The sequence below is a fragment of the Coloeus monedula genome (assembly GCF_965178545.1).
Source record: "Coloeus monedula genome assembly, chromosome: 7".
Classification (NCBI taxonomy): Eukaryota; Metazoa; Chordata; class Aves; order Passeriformes; family Corvidae; genus Coloeus; species Coloeus monedula.
Window position 1 is genome coordinate 20,579,901 of NC_138787.1, and position 17,443 is coordinate 20,597,343.

The window sequence follows — 17,443 nt, forward strand, 5'->3', positions numbered from 1 at the left end:
TCATTTTTCAGCAAAATTTTTGTTAATCACAAGCTCTGCTCAAAACAAATGCTCAGACAGATCTTTTTTGTCCTGACACTGCTACACAAGCCTCAGAGTCATCAGAAAAAAAGGAGCCAAGGTGCTTGAGTCACTCAAAAATGTTCAGCTGCTGCTTTGAGTACTGCCAGTAAGAACACTGAACCTTCCTTACGCCACCCTCAATCACTGCTATTTTCCTAGGAACTTTTGCTATTTCAAGTACCATGCCATATTTCAAGTAACCATGCCTTTGATATGTTTTGCAAACTTAAAATACGGTTTGCTTCATTTTACAGACTGTTCATGACCCAGGCTGATCTAGTGATTCCAGTTTTCCAGTGTGTTTGTCTCCTGCTTATATCTAATTATTCCTATCTGTCATCTTAAAACATTCTCCATCATTCTTCTCCAGATTTTATTTTCCTGGGGTTTACATTGGAAAATATTTCCTGTCAGCTTTATTCTACTCTGAAACACTACTGTAGTCTCTTCCTGCAAGGCAAACTTTTTCATCTCCCCTCTTCATTCCCGCTTCAGATTAAATCCATCTTTCTCACTGCCAGATGAGATCCCATCATTGCTTGCATTGACCAAGGCACCTGTGTTTCACATGTAGATAAAGTCCAATTTAAAAAAAAAAAAAGTCTTCATTCTATTTCTCTGATTAGTAATACTTCATTCCTGTTCAGTTATTTTATGATATTTTGGGTTTGACATAAATTCTATTCTATCCTAAAGGTCAAAAACCTGTAGGCAGGATGTTTTTTCACAAATGAGTGCAAAAACCCGAATTAAATCTTTCTAGTGTTTACTGATCTCACTAGAATCTCATCTAGAACACTCTTCCTAATAAACTGTTACCCATGCACACCTTTTCATTTTATTGCAGTCCTAATATTCCATCTTTCACATAAAAATTTGGATGCATATTTTAAAAATACCAGAAAGATCTCCCCAGAAATAAAAGTAAATTGCATCTTGCACATCACTTGAAACCTGTCATTTATATGAGCAACTGCAGTGACTTGAGCAAGTATGTTATGCAACCTGTTATTTAAAAGCCATTTCAACAACAGCATAATGGATATCTAAGCATCTTACAGCTGTTTTGCAGATTGGTACACCTATGAAACCTGGCACATCTCACACAGGCATATAAATGTGATATGGGTTACTATGTATATGGTACTGGGTTGGTTCTTTCAACAGATTATTTTCAAAACAGTAAGTATTCAAAGCTATTCCTGTTCCTGTTTGATGTGCTGCGTACGTAACACACCTTGGTTACATGTGTGTTGTATCTTTAGGTCAAAATTTTTCAGATCATAACATCTGCTATCTCTTTGGCTTTTTGCCATGAGAATAAGTATTTTCAACACAGAAGGGAAAATAAATTTGGTATTATTATTGCCCTTGATGGGAATTATTCAAGCAAAACAGTATCATAAAAATAACCTATAATAATCCACATTCAAAAAAATCCTCCATAATATGTCCATTATTATCTAGAGAAGAGTTTTACAGAGGTCTCATTTTAGAAATGTCTCCACCCAAGGTGATTCCATAAATAATGCTTGCACAGTGGTTTCTAAGGTATCTTCTGTCTCCTTTGTGACGTAAACTGGTTGTTATGGAGATGGTGAAATATCAACCATTCTTTGTGAGACTGTGCAAGATCAATTTTAGACCCTTTACAGCAGCGTCTTTTCTGTGCTCAGCTGTAATCAGCCTTCCTTAGCAATAAAAACAAATCCATAAAATGTATGAAATGTTTTAAAACAAATGTTTGCACAATACTTTTAACTCTGACATACAGAAATAGACCTGTGTGTATTTGTAATGGATATAAATTCCATTCTAAATTCCCCAAACTTCATATGGCCTTCAACAGAAAAGAGGCTTGTACTGTTACAAAGGCTGAACAACTTACAAATAAACAGATCACTCCTGTTTCAATACTTGTTTTTAGATTTCATAATCCTTATCTTTCAGAAGTACTTTGTGTTCCTTAAAGCAGTGGGGGCAAAGATTGATATCTTTCACCCCAAAATTTGGTAAAGTACAAATGGGACTTCTGTTCAACAATGTGTTAAAACTTTTTAGAGCTTCATGTAATAGAAGACAAAGGGTTACATCTGGGTAGCAGTACGTAAAAATAGGGTCTAAGATACTCGAATATGGGCTAAGCTACCTGTATACTATTTTTCTCCATTTTTTAATCTACATTAGCCCATGTGTCTGAGTTTAAAGGTCCCCAGTCAATAATTAAGGTTAAAGAACACATAGGTCAGTCAGGGGTTTGCAGTGTGCAAGACTATAGCAAGACTGGAAAGAAGGGAAAGAAGGAATTCCTCCTTCTCCCCCCAGTCCGTATTTACACAATGGACGAGCATCCCAAAACAAACAATATTTGACTGGAAAGTCATAACATTGTCAGGACCCTCAGTTACTTGTAGATTTTCTGTACTTTTATGGAAACACTACAGAGAAGAAAACGATTATTAGAAATCCAAAATAATATACTCTAATAGTATATTATTTTTACTGAACAGAGGACAAGATGTAAAGCAGAAAGACAGCCATAAGGGAGGCAAGAAAAGACCCCCTCCTGCTGTGGGGAAGTGGCAACCAAGTGTGTATTGCAATGAATGGAGAAAACCCAGACAGGCACATCTGCCTACCTCAGGTGCCATCCAAAAGGGTGTACCCACTGAGGTGTTTCTACGCAGCCGTGTGCTGGTGAGCTGGGCTGAAACACCTGCAACAAAACAGATCAAAGAAACTTGGCTTCAAATTAATTGTCATTTTGGTAAGTTTATTTCAAGTATCTTGAAAACAAAACCCAAACGTGTGAGCACAGCTGCAGAATGCCTGGCCAAAGTAGGGGCAAATTATTTGTTTGATCAATTTCAGCTTGTTGTTTTCTTCAGAGTTTCTGAGAGATTTTTTTTTTTGTGAATGACTCTCAGTTTGAAGCCCTTTCATTCAAAATCAAAAATTCCATTGTCACATAAATATCCCAGGTTTCTTTCTGCTATTTTCATATGTATAAATGGTAACTATTAAAATTACAACTTGACTTCTGTTTCACAAATTTACTGCCCGAACTGGCTGGAGATTTGTTCACTAGCATACTTGCAGAGGCTCCTGTTCAACAAAACAAAAACACTTATGCACTTGCTTAAATCTTTCCCTAATGAGGAAAGCTCAGAAGCTCAAGCTCACACTGCAGCTTGTATTTAGGGAATTAAGCACATAAACCAAAACATTAGCTTCAGAGCTTTGCTGACTGGGGCTGGACTACTGAAGTATAACTGAAAAAAACCAAAAGAATGAACTAGAGTGCAATCAAACACTCTGATTTAACAAATCAGAATGAACTTCGACAGCAAATCTTCTCTGCTCTGGTCGACATATAATTGAATGAGTTCAGATCAGTAGCATTCCAATGAGGTGACACAAAGCCAATACTGATTTAGAAATATCTTTTGCTTTAACATTTTTTAAAAACAAAAGCCACAGTGGTTTGCTCTTTTGGCATTACCCAGAGACAAAAATGAGCAGAAACACATAATATACCTTCACTGCTGCCAATAAATTTAAAAACTTAGATTCATAAGTTAAATTATTTGACTTCTGATTCCAACATTAAATTCTATATTTGTTTTTAATTTTTCAGTGTAATTGCAGGTCTTCAGTGATTTCCTGAATACTGCTGTGAAACAGTTAATGGCTAGGACATACAACAAGCCTCTGTCCATTTCACTGTGATCTCTCTTCAGCCAGCTTAATTCATAGCCGCTATCTAGGGATATTCCAAAACAGTGCAGAATACCAAAGAACTGAGAGAGGGAGAGCGGGAGCATAAATTAATGATAAGTTGGAGGCATTTTGGGTCAATTTACTGTGACCATCATTTATTCAAATATATAATGCTGTCGATAGAAATTGAGGGAAGAAACGTGTGTTACATTGAAAAAACAAGCTGTAAAGTCATGCAGTAAAGGAAAGTAAAGCCTCAAAGATATCTGTGTAACCCTCTCTTGTGACCTAATATCCATATGCACAGCCTTGAATATGAAGCACCTTTTTTTTCATCGAGATTCTGTCTTATTCTCTGGATAGAATGGATAGTATTCACTGAATAAGTCATAATTTAATTTTTTTAACCCCACTGATTTGAATTCTCATTACTTATTTAATATATCCAATCCCAAACTAAATTTAAAATTATTATTTTCTTTTTCTTTTAACATATTTCCTTCCCCACTCATCAAACAATAAATCTGCTTAACATTGCCACAAAATGGCAGAGGATTATTAGTTCCAGGGATTAACCTAAAAATATCCAAAGCATCCACTGTGTTTGGGTACTTAATCTGAGATCTTTCAGTTTTCAGGCACTCCACATGCCTCTAGTAGATCTATAATAGATCTCAGCTGCAGTTCAAGAACACACAGTTCTTCTGCAAAGGAGGACAAGATGTTTCAAACTGGCTATTGGGAAAATGAGAAACAGAGCTTGATGTAAGTGACCCTCCAGCATCACAGAGAAACACTGGCAGAAGCAAGAATAATCTCCAATTTGATGCCATTAACTGTCTCAACTGTGAGTCCCTGCTCTTCCTGAACTCCTTGCAATTTCACTATTTCTCTTCCACTTTCTGTAAAAAAATGAGACAAAACAGTTCTACAAACAATATCACCTGTGACTCAGTCTTAAATCATTCCCAGAGACCCTTCTGTGGCTACAGCAGTGGACAAGACAGGAAAAATAGGGATGCCTTAGGTTTCAACTTTTTTATTTTTCAAATTCTCTACTGCTTAGTGTGCAACTCTGAAAGCTTCTTGTAGCCTGTTAATTTCTGCTCTCCTGCTAGGTAGACATAACAAAGCCTCTCTGGGTCTGCTCTTCAAGGACACTTAGGCGGTCCTAGGCCCAAAAGTATAAACCAAAGAGCCACTAAGGTGGGTTAAGCTGAGGGGAAAACTGAAGATTTAATTGGAGAATTAACCCTGCTATGCAAATGAATCAAAGCTATAAAAGAGTGAAGAACTCATGACCTGTCATCCATCCTGGGGGTCCATCTTGGCAGTAGCCTCTGGCTCCCCAGGGGGTACCTTTGAAGGCCCTTCAAATAAATACCTACTTTTATTCCCTTACTGCTGTCTAGTCTTTGTTTCTAGGAGGCCTCTTAAGGCGTCAATAGTAACTTAATAAAAGCTTGGCACCTGATACTTCTTTAGTCAGAAAGCCCATAGATATGTGGGCATTTCTTGGCATTTCCTAACTGTTAAGCAGTAGGGAACACTCAAGATTTAAGTCTCATTTTTTTCTCAACCTGTCATATTTGTTGTTATGCTACTGTCATAACTTAAAAAGTAGGAGAAAACCCCTGAAACCTAAATGTGGAATCAGAGAGACCCACGGAACACCAGAAAGACTGGGAATCTCAGTTTCCTTGAATGTGCTACTTGGGGTTGCAGCACACTGATCTGTCTCTAAAGCCTTTAAAACACCTGATAATAACATTTTGCTTTGGCAAGAAAAACCAGCTTTTCCCATAATGGAGTAAAAACAAAGATCAGACTGCCAAAATCCCCCCAAATGTGAAGGGATCTTCCTCTCTTGTACTAGGTCAGGGACTCACTCCAAATTTTGCTTCAGGTAATATGTTTCTCCTAGCACTATTTTAATTGCTGCCTTTACAATTCAAAATAATGAATTTCCGTCCCTAGAAGATACTAAGGCATCTCCGGTGTGCCAGCTCACTTTAGTATCTCCACTACATATGTGCGTTAAATTTGTAATACCATGCCATCATCAGTACACAATTTTCTTTTCACTGCATAAATTTAATATTTTAGGATTTTTTAAAGAATATTATTATTTGCAGAATTTTTTTACATACCATTTTACCCTACTCTCATTTTGTGAACATTTTTCTTTACCTTCATGCACTGCTAAACAAACATATTATTCACACAACACTATTTTCAATGGTGATTACCTTATGCATTATATGGTTTCATTAATAAATCATACTACCAATAATCTGCTTCTGTTACCTTTAATAAAATTGTCCACTCCCTTGCATACATATCTGAGGGACTAAAGCATTTATTTATTTTTCTATGTGCACGCTCAAAGGGAAAAAAATTGAACTGACTTTAAATCTATTGCCAAGTCCCTTTCTATCAGCCTCCCTCCCTTTCTCCTTCTTGTTTCTTATGATGCTCCCAGACTGGCAATGCTCAAATCTAAGAGCAATAATCACAAATTAAATGGATGTTGGTTTTGGACCCAAGGGACTATTTTACCTTCTGCTCAGAGGGGAAAAAACATGCTTAAGGCTATCAAAAGCCATTACAGAAACAATGTTTCCTTTTCATATGCAAAAGATAGAATATCTAAATTTAAATTCCTGAAACTGACATTTCTTCTGAAATGCAAACGAACTTTGTAAATAAAACGTTACCTTCAGAACTTTTAAAAATTATTAAATTATGTTTAAGCTTTTGAAAGTTAAAACTCTATTACTGATTTTTAGCCAGATTTTTATTCCTGCTGTAATCGGTTTCCTTTGCATTTTTCCTTCTTAAAATAGTTCTGAGTATGCTTTTGAAAACGTCTCTCGCTGTGACATTCTGCCTTCCCAGGGGAAAGTAAACAGACGCCTTTGGCTAAACTGCATGTATCAAGAAAACAAAGGGGAAGTGGTCATTACCAAAGTCAACGAGCTTGACTCCACCTTCTGTTGTCAGGAGAATGTTGTTGCCTTTCACATCACGATGAATGATCCGGTTATTGTGTAAATGCTGAAGGCCCTATATACCAGCAGTAACAAAAATAAGTTTACTCCCTTATTTAAAAACAATTACCCTATTAGGGAATGTAATGAAGAAAATCTGTACATACTCTACAGAAACACCTGTCCACTGGATTACATGCCTTTATACAACCCCTGCTGCTATAACAGCCCATGTAATATTGTTAACATTACCATACTTTATAAATGGAAAATACATGTATGTGATAAGTAAATTGCACCCTCTGCTGTCATTACAAGCCCAATGAACATCCTTACCAAGAGAGCACCATATAAGATGTATGAGATTATAGCTTCATCCAACCTTTGGCCACACTTCAGCAGGCCTTTGACAAGCTCTGTGACAGAACCTCCATTGCACAGCTGGAAAGGGGAATTGTGAGGAGGGAAAAAAAAGCAAGACAAGTCCTCAGTTACTCACTATACTTGTTTAGGCTATAAACACCTACCATGCAAAACTGTGCTACAACACAAGTCTGGGAAAAAAACCCCTCCTTTTATTAGTGATGTTAATAATAAATCACAGCAGCCTGAGTGTGGGGAGGTAAGCAAAAACTGAAAATTATAAAGTGTAATTTATAAAATGCAACTAAAAAAAATATTAGAAACAGGACTGTATTTCAGTGTTAAAAGAGGATTTATAAATCCAATTTACATTATTTGAGTATTTTCACAACAGCACATGCATTGTCTTTTTGAAAAAATCCTATTGTGCAAAGGCCAGACAGCAAAGATTGATGCTCTTGATAACTGGGAAGCAACAAATTAGTCATTTTAAACTTTCACTCCATCAGTGCTCCTGATGGCAGGCAATATAAAATAGACAGAAGCCATATTTTATACTAAGATTTGATGCCATGTGCTGTCAACAACAGAGAAACATTCTAATCCAGAAAAGAACCTTCTTCCGAGCATTTTCTACTAATGGGCTGCCAAATATCAAAAGAGAAGGAGAAAAAGTAAAATTAGAATCTTAGTAAATACGTTCTCATCCACACCTTTAGTTTACTGTCCATGCCATTCTCAACAGGTACTGTTATCTATCCTTTCTCCTCTCTCTTTCCTTTTATTACCTTCATATTCATAATTGTTTGACCAAAAAAAAAAAAAGATGGGAGAACTGACTGCTTTTCTTTCACTGAATTTTCTCCTCTATGCCTGTTTTTCTGGCCAGCACTCTTACCAACGTTTCTGCCAGAGAATCACATGCATTTCAACACAAGTTCATTTACATTATCAGTTTAAAAAACTGCAGCATAAATCAGGAGAACAGTACAAAGTTATACAAACTCTCAAGATCTGCATCTATCAAACAGCTTATATGAACTGTGCATCAGTTCAACCACTGATTTCTGTTATATGCTAATACTTTCCTTAATTTGCTACTAATTCCCCTTGCATCAAAAAAATTTCACTAGACTAGAAGTTTTAGTTCATGGCAAGGACCTTGAAGCAAAACTTCATCACTTAAAACATTGATTAGCTCTGCAGGAATTTGACTTTATTTTTCAGTTTATTAGTAGGGATTTTTTTTCTTATCTTTAATTAATTTGTGGAAGCATTCAGGTCAATATCAACCCTTGTATGTATTTACATAAAAGTGCATGTTTTTTTTCCCATGGTTAACCATTTGCTGACAAGTCATTAAGTCAAAGTTTTCTTCTTATTGCTTTCATTGTGTTAAATGTTCTGTTTAGACAGGCTATATTAAACTTATCTCTAGCCTGCAAATAAAATATATAAGAGTATGCCCTAACTTCAAAAAAACCCCAAGCTGGTTGCGGCTGAAAAATAACACAGACTGACAGCTGGCTGGTAGGGTATGTTAAATGAATGACTGACTCAAAAATAAATCCTACAAACACTACTGCAGCTGTCTGTGGCACTATTCTTGACACTCCAGCAAAGAGCTAGAACAAAATGAATTTGAAAACTTCATTACCACTTTATACCTAATGTTAATACTTTAAAAGGTGGAGAGATGCACATTTGAATGGAAAAGTAGAGAAGTTTGCTCTACAGTTGTCCAAGACTTCCATCATCATAAAAACACTTAAAGTGTCCACTTTTGCCACCTTCCTCATCACAAGCATTTATCAAAGTAAGGTACTGCTTGTGAGTAAACAAGGCAAAATTCTGCCTAAAGGAAAAAAAAATCCACCTTTTTATTACAAATTTTGGAAGCCACACATCAAATGAATGTATTTCATCAAAGACTCATGGATCAAAGTCTCAATAGTTTGTATATTCCCTTTTACTGAAAATGTGTCATTAATTTATAATAACATGAGACACTGCTATGCATACATAAATCTGCTGTAAATTCCAAGGCAAGGAATAGTTTGGCTTGTCTGGTAAATTTTTCCATGTAAGGAAAATACCATTTTGATAACATCAAATTTCTTCGAATCTTTGGATTATGTGCACCAAAACCCACTTGAAATGCACATACTTAATTTATAAAGTTTATGCACACATACAACTTGCTCAAATTCTACATTCAATTTTATTAAATATTTTGCTCTATAAAATTTTGTCATTTGGCACTTGGAGGATCTTTAGAGACAAGACTCTTCTATAAAAAAGAAAACACATAGGAAACCAAGCCCATACTCAACACAAAGCCAGCATGCATACAAAAAACCCAACGCCAAATCAAAAATACTAAGGTCTCTTTTTAATCGTTACTGAAATTTAAGAGGAAAACATATTCAGAAGTTCTCATTCAAGCTACATACTGCTCCAGTAGATAAAAGTTCGATGGTTTGTTGGGATTCCACAACTTGTAGTGGAAATAAAGATTCCCTATTCTGATTCTAGTCATCATTCAAGGACAGGGAGTGGAATTTCTAGAACAATAATTAAAAAGTGAATCCTAGCTTCTACCAGTCTAGTTGTGAAAGAAAGAAAGGTCGGAATGGTTTGTTACTGCTCACCAGAGCAGTAACTGCCTGTGCAGAGGTCTGCATCAATAAAGCCTAGAATGAAACCCTCATTTCACAACCACCTTTGGCAGTCACTTAACTGGAAACAAGACCACCAAAATACATTTGACATTGTAAGAATACTGATTGCCACTGAACACAAAGAGTTAATAGAAGGCATTTCTGTTGCTAGATTTCCAACAACAACTAGCTTCTAGTTTAAAATTACCATAAAACACTTTCCCATTACTCTTTCTCTGTTCACTTTTGCAGTAGGCAGCTTATTTGTTAACTACCCTCCATGCCACTATTTCATCATTGTTTGCATTCCCCTCAAATGCCCAAGTTCCCCAAAAGTTTAGATAAAGGTCTTATCTAATGCTTCCTCTAACACGAAAAAACCAAAAGGATTTGCTTATTTTAGAGGCAGAATGTAGCAATTCAAACAGAAATTAAATGCAAGACCATTCCCTAGTAAACAAAATTTTAAGTTTGGATGTGATTTTCAACAGTAGGCTACCACACATCATCTATCAGAAAATCATGAAAGACTGTGACTCCTTTAGCAATAACAAACAAAAACCCAACCACATTTGCAAAAGTAAGACATAATATTGTCAAAACATTTTTACCTCAAGTACTAGCCAGAGCTGTCCTCCCACATATTGATCTGCTTTGTAAAACATCCCATAAAATCTAACAACATTAGGATGATTGGGAAGAAACTGCAAAATATTATATTCAGCTTCAATTTCTTCATCTACATCCTAAATAAAAAACACAAACATACAGAAGATATAAAGACAGTGACTCCCAATAAAGCAAGAACAAATTCTCATGGATAAAAAGAACTATTTTTTAATTACTTTGTACTTTTAAATAGTTTTACTTTAATGCAGCTTAAAGTACACTATACAGGACATTTAATGCACACAGAATTGCACCACTTGTGCTTTTCTTACATACAAAAAAGGCTGTAAATCAAGCAGCTGTTCTTCAAGAATTCTTTCAGTGCATAATATACTCAACAAGTAAATTAAAAATTATACTTAACTCTGCTCAGTTGTCTAAGAAATTTACACATATATGACTTTTAATGTGTTTTAAATCAAGCATGTTTTTAACATGTGAGCTAAAGGTAAATACATGAACCTTTGATTTATTGTTTTTTCTATGGTCATCAGATAGGACTAAACAGAGAACAATTTCACAAAACCTCAAACAGGCCATCAATAAAACCAAATACATTCTTCTAATGAAAGACATACACCAGAAATAATGAAAGAGAGACAAAACAACCACCCATGAAATAAGAAAAGGTTAGTAGGTATTTATTAATGGAAGAATTCTGTGACAATTACAAAATACTGTTCATTCCAGCATACAGGCCACGACTCAGTGCTTAAGCACTGAAACTTGCCTTATTTCTGCACAGACTTGACTATTAGAAAATTTAAGCTTGGGCCTTCCTCAGATTTATACAAGAGAAAACCACCATGAATTTCAGTAGTGGTTGATGACAGAAACATAACATTTTTTAGTAAATATTTTAGCCCAGCTGTCATGATCAAACTCCAGCTTGATCCAACCTGAACAGCTGCCAGTTAAATCTTCTATTGAAACCTAAGGCCTTGGTTCTCATGGGAAGCTAGGCATTTAATACCCACTAAAGCCAGATCTGACACAGAACTACCTCTGAGGATCTGGGATGTGCTCTTCTCTTTCTATCTCAACTACTGCCTCATACTATTACCTGCTTATAAAAGGTAACTCTAAAATATCATAAAGTTCACAGTGTTTCTATGATGGGAAAAGTAATTCTTTTAGGGAGTACACAGAACAGAACAAGAACATTATGGTTAACAGCATCTTGTATTTTCCCTGCTACAGTAGGCCCTATAAGGAATGCCTCTGTGCCTACTCATAATTTGCATGCTCCAAGCAAAGATAACTAAATTTGTAGCAAAAGAATTACACAGATCTAAAATAGAAACAAGGCAAATGCTGTCCTCAAATAAGATGATGAAATTTTGTGTGGTTCAGTTGCTGGTACTAAACTTCTTCTGTTAATGCATTCTGTAAAATCGTTCCCTTCTGGATTTCCTCAATATCTTACACATTTGATTTACATTTCAACTCTGAGAATTCTTTTAAATTAACACTGAAGTTACAATTTAATATTTTTTACTTACACTGACTGGATCCAGAATCTTTACTGCTGCCAAGCTTCCATCTTTCTTATTAGCAACCTTATAGACTTTACCATAAGTGCCTTTCCCAATAGTCTCTATAATTTCCCAGGTATCTGAGGGATCGGCTAATGATTCTAGTCCAATCATACTGGAATTATATTGAAACAATCCATACAATGGCTTCCTGGAAAATAAAGCAGACATACATACAGTGGGAAGCCCTAAGTAACTCTTCTAGAGAAGGCATCTTATGATAAAGAAATCAAATATTGTCCTAATTTAAGAAGAAATACAGATAGAATCACAAATGAAAACAAACAAACAAAAAAGTAAGATCACTCAATGAAAAGAATGGAAAGAAAACTCTGGAGACCACTTCTCTTTCCTTTCTTTAGTGCATTATTTGCCCATATGCAGCACCATTCTAAGCACATTTTAACAAGTTCTGAAAAAATATACTCCTCCCTCTACTGCACACTCTTCTATTGGACATTTTACACAACTGAATTAACACAGCTCATGAAATGAGGCCCTATTTCTGATGCTTTAAAGAGCCATGTCAGGGTTTTTACATAAATTTGTGTAATTCTCCCTGGAGATTGCCAGACAGGCATTCAGTAGGTATAGCCTCATTATATGTGACATATATACAACAGGGCTACATATAAGTAACAAAAGTTAAGACTGGACTGGCTGGTATCATAAAATACAAGTCAACTTGAAAATAGGCAACAGGTACATCACTGGGGTGATCCATCACTCTTGAGATGTTTCTCAACAATTGCACTTGTCTCTCTCTCTGTGTGCCAGTCAGAGTTTGTTATGGTCTGTTACACTGGCTGAACACCTCCAGAAGATCTCCAGGTCAGGGGACTTGTTTCCCCAAACACTCCTGAGTGTATCCTGCTGCAAATGGATCACTGCAGCCTATGCAAAGGGCTCCTTCCCACCCTGGGATTATATACATGGTAAATTCTAGTGATTAGGAAAATGACAATACCATTTTAGGATTTCATTTCAAGTATTGAGAAGATATGTCTTGTCCCTGAACTGGAATTATAGAAAGGAAAGATGAAGTTTAAGATGGGATTAACTTAACCTTCCTATATTAATCACCATTAGGGAAGCTCACTGGTTGATGGTTTCCCTAAGAAAGAAAATTGTTTGCCCATTTGGTGGCTGTCAGTAGGTATATTAGCTATCTGTATGCTTAACCAGAAGATGTAAAGTCCAAGTGTATCCAATCATAAGAGTGTGACTGTGACAAAAGGAACTGAAGGCAACATTCAAAATTTTTGGAGAGGGATCAACAAGCACATCAAACATACACTTAGAACTTTAAGGTTTGAGCCACTTCTTTCTAAGCATACCTGATATCTGCAAATCTCCCTGAAATAATTTTTAAAACTTGCTGTCTTACCTCTTCATCATTTCTAGCATCAGTGACAACTGAATAGAGAAAACCTGTATTTCCCTTCTTGGTAAAACTGTATTTGCACCAAAGCTGATGCCAAATAATGTATTAAATTGCTTTGGTCTCTAAACCAAAGAAGGCCAAAAAAAAAAAAGAAGGAAAAAAAAAAAGGGGAGTGAGTTTAAAAAAAAAAAAAAGCTAGAATCAATATCATTTATCTGTTATAATAATGTAAGTTATTAGGACAGCTTCTCAATATTTGATCCAATACACTGCAAATAAAGCACAGCATTCTGAACACACATACTTGGCATGTCATCAGAGAAGCAGGTCAGGTGAAAGACTTCTCTGAAATCAGTACTACACACACTGAAACAGCAGCCACAGATATGGAGCTCCTGATAAACCAACCTTAAGAACAAGGTTTGCTTGCGGGGGGGGTGGTGGAGAATCCAAACAAGGGAACAGTTGCACCTCACAACAAAACCCCAACACAACAACGTACTGAACACATGGTTTTAATGCTTTAGGTGAAATGCTTCAGACATTCACGTGCAAAGAAACAGAGGAGAATAGACTGGAATAGCTTTGATACAACCTTACAAGGTAAACAGAGACAGACTAATATTTAGTTCTCTGTCACTAAAACAAGTACCCTATCACACAGATTTGCCAGAAGATGAGGCATGGCACTCTTTGTAGCAACATAATATTATGATGTGTCCCTCCAAGCAGCTGTTGTGGATAAATAAGTTTTTTCCTTCGAAAAAAAAAAAGAAATGTCATTTCCTGCTCTTGTTCTGAATAACATAACCCTTAAAATGGTATATCCAAATTTTCAAAACACATTAACATTTCTTTATACCAGAAGACAGTGCTGGCAAAATAAAGTCTAATGCACAATTTTTACAGATGGAGTCATGATGGAGGACCAAAGAAAAACTTTAGTGAGCATTCTTATGCATTGTGATAACACGACAGCACTTACAGATAGCATATGCATTACATGGAATCAGAGATGTGAAATATGTACCACAAACCTCTTCTGTTTAAACCAAAACAGTCTCTTCTTGAACTAAAGCAACACCTGTCTATGTAAGGTTCTACACCTGTCATCAGTGAAAGCACCTTTTGCCTCTATGATATTATTGCATTCCTACAACAGAAGTCAGTGTTTTACAGTACAAAAAAGCAAAAAAACCAGTATCTGCTATTATCTTCAATAATGTAAAATCTGGATTTAAAAAACCTGAAACCACCACAAAATGTAAACATTATGGGGAAAGGCTGAAGTTGTAAAGTAAGTTTGTGCTTTTCTTTTTCTATTTCCTGATTTGTTGAGCTTCAGAAAATAAAACATCCTTGTTTTAACAAAGGCTTCCATTCACTTTTTTTTTTAATACAGTGAAAAGTTGTGTATGAACACAGCCACTTCTGCAACAACCACACATTCAGAAGATCTTAACACTAAAATACTGCAGCTGAAATTTATTTAGGAAGAAATTTCTCCTTTTACTCCCCTCACATCAGGCCTCACACATCTCTGGGTTTTGAAGTGATGTACCAGGAGTGGCTTCTAGCTGTAAAAAACTTAGCAACACTCTCCCCAGAGGAAGCCTCAACATACTAGGGACTTACCAATTAAAAGTATTTCTGCCATCAGTTGGAGAAAACTTCTCAGTGGTTAAATTTGTTCCTTGAAGGCAAGCAAAATAGCCCACACCAGATGTTGAAAAATTACACTTTGGCAATTAACTCTACTGGATAGGGAACATATTACACAAAGCTATTTGAGACTGCACGTGTTTACGCAATTTGAGGCATGACTACATGGCATCAACAAGCCCCTAGCACTCTAACCTGTTTTGCATACTTGGGAAAAGACAGAATGAAAGCACAAGTAAGGACAACCTGATGGAGTCTACTCAAGCTGCTCTGAGGCTTGAACTGGGACAAATACCATGATTTTTTTCTTTTAAGCAGAGATAGTAACTTAAAATAAATCTTGAAAAAGCTGACCAACCAAGACAAACAATAAGATAAGACACATATTTATTAACAGGCTTCAGACACTGACACTGTTTCTTTCTTTTATTCATGAAAAGATATATTCCCCATCAAAGTAAATTTCATGATTCTCTCATAACACCTGACTTCTTCTATTTTGTAAACCTGTACCATCAGAACAAATTAAATCAGACCAGGCATGACAGACTAACTTAAATGGCAGTCAGACAAATGTGCATGCAACGTTTTTCTACCTTTAAAGAAAATATTTCTCTCTAAGATCAACATTAGAATCAATGACTGCATGTTATCATCCCTTAGCAGTATCCCCATGATAAAGAGACTACATGTATTATGTGTCTCATGTAAGACGTAAGATATCATAAAAGAAGTATAGGTTACAGACAGTGCACAAATCAATTTTCCATCTGTGAACCACAGCCTTTTGATTGTATTCCATGGCTCTAAACAGTCTCAGAAAAGCCATCTGGAAAAATGTGTGGTGTCCCAGAAGTTCTACTGTGATATTCACCTAGGTTGTGAAAACAACACAAAAAAATCAAAACTTTATAGAGAACATGCAGATTTTGTTAATGAAATAATTACATCTGGAATAAAATCAGCAACTTTTTCTCACAAATCTATTATCACAGCTCTCTTTCTGAAAAATTATAGGAACAAAAGTGACTCATAAGCCAGAGAAATAGCTTTACAATCATTGTTCTATTTTCACTACCACCTCGCTCACAACAGTGACTGCATTCTGCATTCCAACATATACCCTCTTCTAGCTTACAGCAAGATGCACCATCTGTAGAGATTTTAGAATTAGTAAGAGCCTCACTTCAGCCTGGTGCTTTCTAACCATCATGATACACAGTACTAGGCAGTTTTGAATTCTCTTACAGCTGGTAGGGACATTATAGCAATACCAGCCAATACTAGTGAAAATAGTGAAAATACTCTTTCCATACAAATAATTCATGGACATAGCTCCTTTTTGCAATGTTCCATTTGCCTTAGCCCTCTTGTCTCTCTCATGCAACAGCTGGGTTGTGCACTTCTGGCATTTACAAATACTGTGGAAAAGTAAGAATGACATATTCAAAAGTAAAGGTATTTCACTATTTGTAGGGAACTCACTGTTGGTTCCACACTAAATGATAACTCCTTGATAGAAGAATTCAGAAGGTAGAGTTGACATTATCAGCTACGGCCTCACCTCACCATGACAGACCCTATTCTGCTGGCTCGTAGTGGTCACACACAGACAGCTACCTCAGAAGCAATTGTTAAAGGAAGTAATGAACCAACAAAAGGCACAAGAAAATCAATAGTCAGAACAGCTTCCTCTGCTATTCTCCTCCTGCTGTTTCTCACTGACTAGGTTAAAACAAAGAGGATGTCAGTATCTTGAAATGAAGCATACCAAAAAAAAAAATCTATCAAGATACCATCCTGTAACTGCTGTCAGTTGGACTCAGAAAGAGGGACTGCAGAATGTGCTGTGGATAGTTCTTTTTGGGATAAAAAGATGGAAGTGATGGAAGAAGATGAAGGAGAAGGACAAAAATATGTTCAAAAGCTGTTATTGATGCTATACAACTTACAAAAAAAAAAAAAAGGCCTATACTTCAGCTGATCACATATTTTCACTAAGCAAACATAAGGGACAAAACAAGACAACCAAGAATAGAACTGCTGTTATCTATAGATGAAAGGTAGATCCCTGAGAAGGCTCCAGCTAAATTCAATTCATAGAACAAGTCTCACTTGAATATATAAACCATGAAATCAACTCTGAGTACTCAAAATTGGAAACAGAGAGGATATAAGTGGGAAACGTGTTCTCCCTTTCCACATATTCTAACTTAAACTTCTTAAAGTTTTTATTATTTGTGCTTACATACATTCTCATTGTCTACGTAAAGTCCTTTAAATTCAGGAGTATCTTTGTTATTTTATGTTCTTTTGCTTCCTTTGTATGGATGGACTAGATACTCTAAGCTTTTAGACTTGCAGTATTAGCCACAGGACCAGAACTGAGTGATAACC

At 36.0% G+C, this 17,443-nt stretch overlaps 1 protein-coding gene across 1 annotated transcript in view; it reads right to left on the reverse strand.

Moving 5' to 3' along the window:
• The window catches only part of MYO3B (myosin IIIB), a gene marked incomplete at both ends in the record, with an annotated part of 202,185 nt that overhangs the window by 168,107 nt on the left and 16,635 nt on the right, over nt 1-17,443 (reverse strand). Inside the window, 5 exons of the mRNA XM_082285588.1 lie at nt 2,703-2,779; nt 6,750-6,849; nt 7,110-7,214; nt 10,408-10,542; nt 11,968-12,151. Coding sequence (XP_082141714.1) covers nt 2,703-2,779; nt 6,750-6,849; nt 7,110-7,214; nt 10,408-10,542; nt 11,968-12,151 — 601 coding nt within the window. The remainder of the gene's footprint in view (nt 1-2,702; nt 2,780-6,749; nt 6,850-7,109; nt 7,215-10,407; nt 10,543-11,967; nt 12,152-17,443) is intronic.